Source organism: Bidens hawaiensis, unplaced genomic scaffold, assembly GCF_021521415.1.
Source record: "Bidens hawaiensis isolate Kalapana, Puna unplaced genomic scaffold, B.hawaiensis_p1.1 tig00024436_1, whole genome shotgun sequence".
In the NCBI taxonomy this organism is placed as follows: Eukaryota; Viridiplantae; Streptophyta; class Magnoliopsida; order Asterales; family Asteraceae; genus Bidens; species Bidens hawaiensis.
In genome coordinates, this window is record NW_027505044.1 from 21,756 (window position 1) to 32,776 (window position 11,021).

The 11,021-nt window shown below is 36.5% G+C and overlaps 1 protein-coding gene across 1 annotated transcript; it reads right to left on the reverse strand.

The window, feature by feature from the left end:
- Positions 1 to 7,494: 7,494 nt before the first annotated feature.
- Positions 7,495 to 8,025, reverse strand: LOC143610152 (uncharacterized). Its single transcript, XM_077084712.1, has 2 exons — positions 7,930 to 8,025; positions 7,495 to 7,840 (listed from the first exon to the last, which is right to left on the reverse strand). Exons 1-2 carry the CDS (start codon positions 8,021 to 8,023, stop codon positions 7,695 to 7,697), a joined length of 240 nt encoding a protein of 79 aa, XP_076940827.1. The 5' UTR covers positions 8,024 to 8,025; the 3' UTR covers positions 7,495 to 7,694.
- Positions 8,026 to 11,021: the final 2,996 nt, after the last annotated feature.

Here is an 11,021-nt window from a genome sequence, read left to right on the forward strand (position 1 = left end):
GTACAAGGTGTGTTTGCTCCTTATTATTAAGGAACACTATGATGATAGGAGAATAACTATTTCATTTACTTTGTGTGTACTCTAGGTTTGAGTTTGAAGGTGATATATTTCATTTGGGGTGAATTGTTTTTAGATTGTTGTACTATTTACTTTATTCTATAGAAGATTATGTATTTCTTTTAAGGTGAAGCTAAAAGTTCATGTAACCAACTTTTCAATAACATTGTAACATTATTTGTATTTAAAAAATAATCATGTATTACTTGACTACGTACTCATTCCAGTTTATATTGTTCGTTTTGCCCCAATGGTAGGCTCATAGCTTTGTTTTTATTGGAATTGATTGTTCAAAAAATAAAATTACAAAAGGAGTTTGCTGTAAATACAAAGAGATATGCAACCAAAAAACAAAGGACAAAAGAGGCTCTATAAAACATGGGCTAAAAATATGTCTAGTGATATGGTCAAAGATGTGGGAGAATATTATGGAGATACTTGACAGTTTCCATTACTCCTCCTCAAGTTGGAGTGTGAAGATTTCGAATGCCCAACTTGTCAAGTAACAGCAGAAATTGTTGAGTTCCTAAGGCTTGGTAAACAGGTCCGCAATTTGCATTTTAGTGTCTATGCATACAGGTTTGATTTCACATGACTCCACTCTCTCCCTAACAAAATAGTAGTCCATTTCTACGTGTTTTGTACGCTCATGAAACACGGGGTTAATTGCAATATGACGCGCGGCTTGATTGTCGCAAAACAAAGGGGTTGAACCACTTTGGTTAGCATCGAGTTCTTTCAAGAGCCACCTCATCCAAAGTATTTCACTTACCGTGGTAGCCATCGCACGATATTCTGCTTCTGCAGATGAACGTGAAACTACCGATTGCTTTTTCGATTTCCATGACACAGGTGCTCCCCCTAAGAGTAGTAGGTATCCTGTCCGCGATCATCTAGTGAACTGGCAACCCATCCAGTCCGAATCACAGTATGCAGTGAGATTTGTTCCTCCCACTTTTGGTAACAAAATTCCTTGACCGGGTGTTGCTTTGAGATAGCGTAATACGCGGGTTGCTGCCTCCATGTGAACTTGTTGCGGGTTAGAAACGAATTGGCTCAACATGTTGACTGAGTATGCGATGTCCGGTCTTGTGGCTTGGAGATATAGAAGACGTCCCACAAGTCTTCTATATTGGCTTACATCTGCTTCAGGTCCGTCATTGTTCTTGTCCAACTTCAAGTTTTGTTCCATAGGGAAACTACTTGGACGACACCCTTGGAGGCCGGTATCCTTCAAAATGTCAAGTGTGTACTTTCTTTGACTCAACACAAGTCCTTCCTTTGTGCGAGCTACTTCAATACCTAGGAAATACTTTAGAGTTCCAAGGTCCTTGATGCTAAACTTAGCATCGAGGTAGTTTTTCATTTGTTGGATTTTGTCAAGATTGTTTCCTACAAGAATCACATCATCAACATATATTAGTGCAGCCACATAAGTATTATCTTTCTTGTAAACAAAAAGCGAGTGGTCGGCCTTTGTTTGTCTAAAGCCGATTCCAATCAAAGCCATCGTGAATTTTTGATACCAATTCCGAGAAGCTTGTTTCAAACCATATAGTGACTTCTTGAGTTTGCACACTTTGGTCCCTTCACCTTTTCCAAATCCTTGAGGAATTTTCATGTATACCTCCTCATCTAGGTCTCTATGTAGAAATGCATTATTTACATCTAGCTGGTGAATAATCCAATCTTTCTTGACTGCAACGGCCAGCAAGCTTCTAACAATCACCAACTTTGCTACAGGAGCAAATGTTTCATGAAAATCAATGCCTTCCATTTGCGTGAAGCCCTTAGCTACTAGTCTCTCATTGTACTTTTCAACTTCACCATTTGGTTTGTATTTTACTTTGTACACCCATTTCGAGTCAATAGCCCGTTTTCCCTTTGGTAAATCTTCTATGGTCCATGTACCATTATCTTCAAGTGCTTGGATCTCTTTCTTCATGGCTTCTATCCATCTGGCATCCTGCACGGCTTGAGCAAAGGATTTTGGCTCATCATTTGAATTGATGGCTGCCAAAAATGCTTTATGGGAATTAGTAAATTTTCATATGAAACGAAGTTAGATAGAGGATGTACCGTTGAGGACTCATGATTGGTCGAGGTTTGTGCGTGGTCAACAGATGGGGGTAACTTCACAGCGTAATCATTGAAACGTTGTGGTTGACTTTTGTTTCTCCTTGGTCTTATTGGCTCGCCATTTTCAACTGTTTCATTTATATTTTCGATCTGCCCCCCCCCCCCTCCCCATTGTCACACCTAAAGCTTTTGATGCTTTTGTTAAATTGAGTTTTAACCATCTTATGGAAATATATTAAGAAATTGCTTGCTTCATACTTGTGTCTAAGAAGAAAAACCCAGGTAGCTCTACTATAATCGTCTACTATGGTTAAAAAATATTTTAACCATAGTAACCATCATTGCGCGTCTCTTGCCTTCCATCATCCCCATCTGATAAAGACCACCCTTGCACTCACCCGCTCCAACCAATGTCCTCGAACGTAAGTCCTGCATAACAAAGAAATCCGGGAAAAACGTTACTACACATTGAAGATCTTTGGATAATTTGTTAACCGATAGTAAATTGCAATTGAAATCGGGAACGTGTAGGACTCCTTTGATTTTGGTTCCATTTGGTAGAGTGTAGTTCCCGCGTCCCTCTACCGCTATGCTATCTCCATTTGGTATTACAACCGATAATTCATGGATGTTTTTGGTTTTATTTTCAAGAATGTAATCCTTGAAAGTTATGTGTTCTGTGGCACCTGAGTCCACAATCCAAATGTCACTACGATCTGCTTTACATGTTGCGTTTCCGATCGGCGCGTTTGCTATGTTCGCGACCGGGTGCATGCTTGTCTTTCGTCCTTTATCACCATTTGCAAAAAAGTTTATGAACTGCTGATACTGGTCACCGGTTAGTCCCGGTATGGGACTCGTATTTGTGTCGGCGCATGCCGCAATCGGTTTTTTTTTTTTTAGGATCTGCTATGGTCCTGCTGTGATACCATATTGGAATTGATTGTTCAAAAAATAAAATTACAAAAGGAGTTTGCTCCAAATACAAAGAGATATGCAACAAAAAAAGAGAGGACAAAAAAGGCTCCATAAAACATGGGCTAAAAATATGTCTAGTGATATGGTCAAAGATGTGGGAGAATATTATGGAGATAATTGACAGTTTCCATTAGTTTTAACACAACAATCTTGGGCAGTCACTGGCAACATCTTGGATGAGAATTTTCTTGACCACAATTGTGTGCATCTCCCATGCAATTTTCTTTGTATTCTTGTTATGCACATCCATATAACATGACTCAATGTTCTCATTGAGGTGAACTACACACATGGTGCCACAAGGGTTGCTTTAGCATTTGGTGTCCCAAACCAACCAATATTGTTAACTTTATTCTGTACGGTTTTACAATCAGGACCTCCAATGTCTCTAGATTACCCGTGTAGAGTTTTGAGTATGTCATTGTCAGCAATCCTAAGATTTTTCACACTCAAGCATGTTCAAATGTTAACGTGTTTGTTATATATTTTCTATAAATAGAAAGAAAAGGTAACAGTTAAACGAATTCTAGAATCACTTAACTCTGTTACCAGTGACGGATTTAGAATTTTTTTTTATCTGGTTCGCTATTTTAAGATGCTCTAAATATATAAGAACGCGTATAAAAAAATTGGGTCGGGTTGACAATTCGGATTGGTTTAACGGTTCGGGTCAAGTAAATGCTCCACTACGGTTCGAAAAACACCTGGTTCGCTAAAAAAGTCGCTATTAAATGCTCCACTACGGTTCGAAAAACACCTGGTTCGCTTGACCCGGTACTCAATTAAATAAATCCGTCCCTGTCTGTTACAACTAGTTACTCAATTTGTTCTCAAACTTTGTGTTACTGTATAAATAAACATAAACATAATATAATATAATATAATATAATATAATATAATATAATATAATATAATATAATATAATACTTCACCACCTGAGTTAGCACGTGACTAACAAATATAACTGCAAATTCATCTGTTTTATAAGCAGAAGTGGATGATAAAAGCAAACAAGTGGCGAGTTGAAGCTTCGTTAAGTTCAAACACAAGAAAGAAACAGAGCATCGATAACATCATATATAATCAATGGCAAACACCTCAACCCACGCATTATTCTGCTCCTTAATTTCTGCTTCTTCAACGTGCTTTCTCCCTTCTTTTCAGTTTCCTAACGTTAACATTTGTTTTACTCATATATATATATATAGATACATATGTAAGTACACTTAAGTTTGTACTTGTTATCCTTTGACATAACAGAAAATGTCTTTGTTAATGTCTCTCTTGTTTCTTTGCATCTTGGCATCTAGCTTTTCATTCTCTTATCAAGCTTCTTCCAGGACTCCATATCTTGATGGTAAGCTTCTATAGTTCTATTACAGTTATAATTAAGGCTTTAAACGAACAGAATGTCGAACTGTTCGGCGGAAAGTTCGTCTATTTAATAAATGAACAAACATAAACAAGAAATTTCGTTCGATTAACCAAATGAGCGAACATGAGCATATGTCACGCTCATTCAAATGTTCGCTCAAATGTGTTAGTGATTAGTGAACGTTCGATAATGTGCTCAGTTTACGTGCGTTAATGTTTGCTCATTAAATGTTATTCATATTTGCCATGCCAATCTAGTATCATTAGGATTTAAGCAAAATTATTAACTGTAAAACAAAAAAATATATAAGTATTATTTATTAATTAATATGTAAATCAACATATGAATATGAACATTAAAGAAAAACATCAGCACAAACTAGGTAGCCAAATCAAACAGTTGACACTAACCGTTCTCAGTTAACCAAATCGAACAAAACAATGTTTCTGTTCATTTATGTTCGTGAACAGTTCACGAACAAGTTCATTTCCTTAATGAATGAACATGGGCACGTAATTTCATCCAGTTAGGCATTCGTGAACCGTTCGATTAAAGCTTAATGCACAAAATGAGCAAGGGGTTGTTCGTTTCGGTTTATTTACAGCCCTAGTTATAATTACTTTGATAATATCAACTCTTATTAATCATGAATTTAATTTGTCATTTATGTAGGTCTACTTGCAAATGGGAACTTTGAGCAAGGACCACAGCCATCAAACCTCCAAAAAACAGTGATCATAGGAAAGTACTCTTTGCCAAAATGGGAAATCTCGGGCTTGGTAGAGTATGTCTCGGGCGGGCCACAACCAGGCGGGTTCTACTTCGCTATCCCTCGTGGGGCCCACGCGGCAAGGCTTGGGAATGAAGCCTCTATAGCACAAGCCTCTATAGTAGTTGTTTAGTTAAAATGCCACATAAGCTCCATGTAGACAAAAATAAACTCACTAAACCCTTTTTAAATCAAGTGTAATGTTTTTAACTAGTTGCAATTATACTCAATCATTTTTTATTTACTTAATATTTTATTATTCAATAGACATAATAATTTATATAATAAATAACACAATAAAGTACTAGAGCGTTTTAACAAAATAAAAGTTACAAGCACATAGGAACAAAATAATACTTGAAATATGGGGGAAAAAATATAAACAAAGAAGATTTGGGAAAAATATGGAAATAGTTGGCTCTAAATCAAACTCTAAATCACCTAAAGTTCATACAAATAGTTGGCGGCTAATACGAAAACGACGTCGGAACTAAAAATGATCATATAAAATCAATAAAATAGTCTTTCATCAACCGGTTACAAGCCTTCACACAATCCCGTTAGTGTTGGTTGTCGTCTAAGTGGTTCAGGTCATGATATTTGGCCGTGCTTGACAAAAAAGTTTAACCCCCACTCAAACAACTTCGATTGTCACCGCCTCATTCACTTCCCAAAAAAATAAATCGTCGGGTATTTGATCTATCTTTTTTTTTTAAGCTTAACGGTGTAGAAAATTTAAATTTTGTGTGATAAACATTGTTAAAAATTCTTAGTTTATATACGGTAAGTTTATTTTCCTTCTTTTTGCATTTTCATGTCTCGAACAGCTACAAATAATTTAATGAATTTTAAAAGAATTCACTGAATAAAAAGTCAATGTTCACCATTATGGAATATGGTTCATATGGAGCCCACTAAGGGCTTGGCGGGCAAATTATAAGGCATCATATTTGATTACCACGTAGTGGTTTTAACAGACAGATTGGCAGCCATGTAGTCATGCTTGGCGCCTCATTTGGCTCCATTATGTCCAGTCTAATAATATTGCAAAATGAACCAACAAAAGTGGATTTAACTTAATTATAAATGTACGGAAATATGGTTTGAGCTGGTTCAACCTTAATTCTTATAAATAAATAGAAATAATCTACGTATATAAAAAAATAATAATGGAGTTGAGAAAAGCTCAAGCTCAGCCAAGCTTTAGAATTAAAGCTTGAAATGGGCCAAGCTTGAGCTTAGACAAACCCAGGCTCGACTAGCTTACAGCCACACCTGAATGACTAAATCTCTATTCATACGACACAAAAATAATCATGTTTATATTCTCATGTTGAAGAAACACTAAAGGACCCCGGGCAGATTACGGATAATCTGGGGGTTAAATAGATGTTTCCCACGAGGGGTTAGATCCGGCAAAGATGGTTCTTCTGATAACCTGCAAAACAGACACCGTGAGCTCGTCACTAAGAAGGGGGGGGTACCTCCTTGTGACCACCCTCCGGCGTGAGAATCAGACTAGATTGCTCTTGAATATAAGTGTATATTAAGAGATTGCTAGAGCAGATATCAGGTATAAGATGTAAGATACAAGATAAGATGAGATGATCATATCATTTGGGGTATTTATAGCCGAAGGTAGGTTTCCAAGAAAGTGTAGCCAGCTGAATAGTATTCATGTTCTACCAACTGTGGCCTACGCACGTGCCATGCTGGTAGTTGGTGGGTAGGCAGCGGCCGACAGTGACCAGGCCTGCTGTGTACTATTCCTTTTCCACCAACTGCCAGCTATGCACGTGGTGTGACAGGAGTTGGTGAGTAGGCAGCGGCTAATAGTGACCTACAGTACAAGAGCATGCTGCTCGCCATACTGTTGTCAATGAGCTGTCGTATCTCTGGTCAGATCTTTTGCCCATACCTCGTTAGGTACAGTACAAAAGATCCTCCAGTATCGTACGGACTGGCTTATTTGGGCGGGAGTATTCCCCCTCCCGCCTTTGTGCGGGATTGTTCCCGGCTTTGCTCATTCCTTCAGGTGACTACTGAATTATTGAGAGCTAAGTGCCTTGTGCGTGTAGCCTTGCTGCGCGGGTGGCCTTCCCTGATGGCTTGTATCCGCAGCTGCGGGAACAGGCGGAGTACTTCACCATTGGAAGGCATTTCCTGCGGGAACAGCTTGCGTACTGCGCGTAAGGACGTCACGTCTCTGAGCATGGCGCGGAGTACTTCAATATCAATGTTTTGGAATCCCCAAATGTCAAAAACAAACCCAAATGTGCTGAACCTCATCAACCAATAAACTTTTATTCAAATTTGCTTAAGTGCTAATCAAGCAAACAAAATAGATATCTGATCAGGTTTTGTAATGAAGTTGCAGCAAAAAATTACTTTTAGAAGACAGAAATAACATGAAATATCCATCTGAAGAATGTAGTTCTATTCAGCACGAGCCTTGACTATGAAATTCTGACGACTAATGGGATTCATGACCACCGGTGGTCCAGCAGTGCGTGGCCATGCCTGAAACTTCTTGTCGGTCTCTTCCCACCAACCCTTGTTCGAGACAGTAGATGGAGTCGTACCTATTCAGACACACAGGTAATGTATAAAAATTATGCTTTTAAAAAGTATGTTCAAATTATGCGTCTAAATGCGTGTGTATTTTGTTTACCTCCAAAAATCTTTTTGTCAGCAATGATATAGTCACAGCTGAACGCAACCACAAATGCTGCAGCAATAGAACCAACAATCTTGCCTGCAGTCATGTCTTCAAACTGAAACATTAAAGATAACAGAGGGTGAGTTACTGAGTATGATAACAAATTAGAAACATTTGTTTCAAGTTCAAAATTAAAAGTATAAAGATCTAAGCATTCGAAACACAAACACATAGTTTTGTAGAAAGCGTTAAGAAACAAAAACAGAAACTAAAAAATGTTTATTGCTACTAATTTGGACGCATAGGTGTTCATCAACAGTTTTAATGATTAAGGTATAACCTACAAGATGTGATTGTAACACACGCTTCTCAAAATCCCAAGGCCAAGTTTCACTTTAGTGTCATACAATTATTCCTTAAACTGGGCTTAAATGTCATGTCTCTCTAACTTGTGATGCATCAAGCAGAACAAAATTTCCATCCTTTTTCAAACTGACTTTATGTCAAAATATTGAATTTTTGTTCGCATGGTCACCAAACATTGTTGATAATTGTCTTATTTAATTAAGTATAGCTAAGTTTACACATAACTGACCTCTTCCTATTGCAAAAAAGAGTATACATAAGTTTTAAAAACCATTTGTGTACCAAATAGTAAAAACAGAAAAGCTGAAGGATAGTAGAAAATATTGGCTTTTTTGTTATTTAACAACCTAAAAGCATAATGAAAAATAGGAGCAAATATCAAAACTAGAACAGCACGATTTGTCAAGACTCAAGAAGAATACAAAGAAACACAAGACAGGCATTTTGAGGTGTGAATCATACTATAATGGAGACATTTGATCAGTATCAACAACACTAGTCCAGATTTTCTAAAACATTCACATCACCATCTAAGGACAACTCGATCAATTTTGATCAAATCCGGTCCAAAATTGGTCAAATCAGCCAAAACGATCAAATTCAGGTCAAAATATGTCAATAGCTGATATTCTAAATCACAACCACCATGTCTCAGTTAGCAAATCAATAGCTGATATATCTATCTAGGTTTTCTCTTAGAATCAAACCAGACTGAACAAGCAGATGATAATCATTTGATGAACTTAATCGATCAGATATACAGACAGAAACGAATAATAATAATAATAATAATAATAATAATAATAATAATAATAATAATAATAATAATAATGATATACCATACCTTTCTATTATTGATCCGAAGCCCTAATTCGCAACCAAACGGAAGATGCTAGCGGCTGCTTTTGACCGGAGGGTTTGGAAATGAAATTTATATTATTTATTGGGTTCAATGATTCAGTTTTGCGACCAGGTCCTCGCTTTTTATTTACTTTTATAATTAGCCCTTCATTTATTATAACTTTATATAAACGCACCAGACCTCTCTTCTGTTTTTAAAAGATCCATACTCCATAAGTTTAACGAAAGATCTAGAAAACAAAAGGCAAACTGTTATACGATAATAATGTTTGGTACAGAGAATTGGGGGGTAAGAAATAGAAATTGAAACAATTCTCTTGTTTGTTTACGAAAGAAATAGGTGAGAAATGGAAATAAACCATTTCCATTTCCCTGATTTCTTTTCTCTAAAAAAAGCGGAGAAATCATTTCTCTAGGGTTTCATTTCTCACTTCTATTCTCTTCCTTTTCACTTCTATCACCAGCTTCCTCCTTCAGAGCACCGCAACCCAAAACAAGGTATGGTTCAACTTCTATCACCAGCTTCCTCCTTCTATCACCAGCTGCCTACTGTTGTCGGGTTCAATTTCTGAACCCTAGGTGACGGTGGTGTGGTGGCCTGGTTAGGGTTTCTGATGTAAAGCCCCGTGATCGTCGGTCCGGTACTATTTCTGAACCCTCGTGCGTCCTTCGTTCAAAACCCTAATCGTCGGTCCGGTACTATTTGGGATCTAATTCAACATCTTTCTATTTATTATCTTTCGTCTAGCATATGATTGTGTGTTTGATTAGCTTATGAATTAGGTTTTTGTTTTCATATTCTTCTAATTTGATGGCTGATCTCTTTAATTTGTGGTTATTGTTTGATGTATCGACTGCTATTACTAATTATGCTCATTATTGGATACTAATTTAGGGCTTTCTGTGATTATCATTAATTCATTGTTTTTTTAATTACATGAAGCAGAAATGGGATATTAATTAGGCAAATTGAAATTATTAAAGATGTTTATAATAGAATAATATTATTGATATGCCTGTGTTCTTTTGATCTCGCAATCGAAGCTCTTTAAGTATTATTTGATCATGTTTTCTATGATACTTGCAATTAAAAGCTTGCATATAGAGTTATTTGAGTATTATAATGGAAAATGCTGTTATTTGCAACCGTTCAAAGATAGAATTATGTTATGTCATTACCAAACTGACAACTTTATTGAAAGATAGAATTGAGTTTTTGGGCTCCACTATAACCTTTGTGAATGATGTTGCAGGGTTATTGATAGCCAGTCACCAAATGGTAGCCCAGGAAGACCAATATCAGCTGATATGCATGCGTTTTCAGAGTCTGTTAAATCTAAGTTTTCTACTGCTTCAGCCAGGTATACCAATTGATTTTGTTTTCTCCTGCAGACAGAATAACACTTTATATGTTAACTAGTTTATTAACCTGAGGCTATTAGAAATGAAAACCTCCATTACTTTTATGTCTAGCGATATTATGCCAGCAATTGAATAAAGAAACAGATGTAAAGTGTTTTAACTTTTTTTAATTGTTTCATAATAGAAGAGTGTAGATATAAATTATCTTGTGAAATTCAATATTTTTATATAATGTGTTTTTTCATATGTAATCAAATAAATACATATACAATAAAAATGGGAATATAAATAACAATAGGTAAAGGGTTAACTGGAAACTTTTAGTAGACGCCGTGTTTATTTTAATTTGTTGTATATAAAGATTTATTCTGTTATTCTGAGATGGTTTGGCACGTCTTGCAGATACAAGGAATCTATTTCAAAAGGCACTCAGGGTTTAAAAGCAAAATTACTTGCTAAAAACAGTTCAGTTAAAGAATTAAGCAAAGGAGTTCAGAGAGAAATGAGTGCAGGAA

Bases quoted from the DNA above. Each gene is read 5' to 3' on its own strand.
- LOC143610152 (XM_077084712.1), bottom strand. From the start codon at position 8,023: ATGACTGCAGGCAAGATTGTTGGTTCTATTGCTGCAGCATTTGTGGTT. The intron at 7,841-7,929 runs GTAAACAAAATA...GTGTCTGAATAG, and splicing joins TGACAAAAAGATTTTTGGAG to GTACGACTCCATCTACTGTC.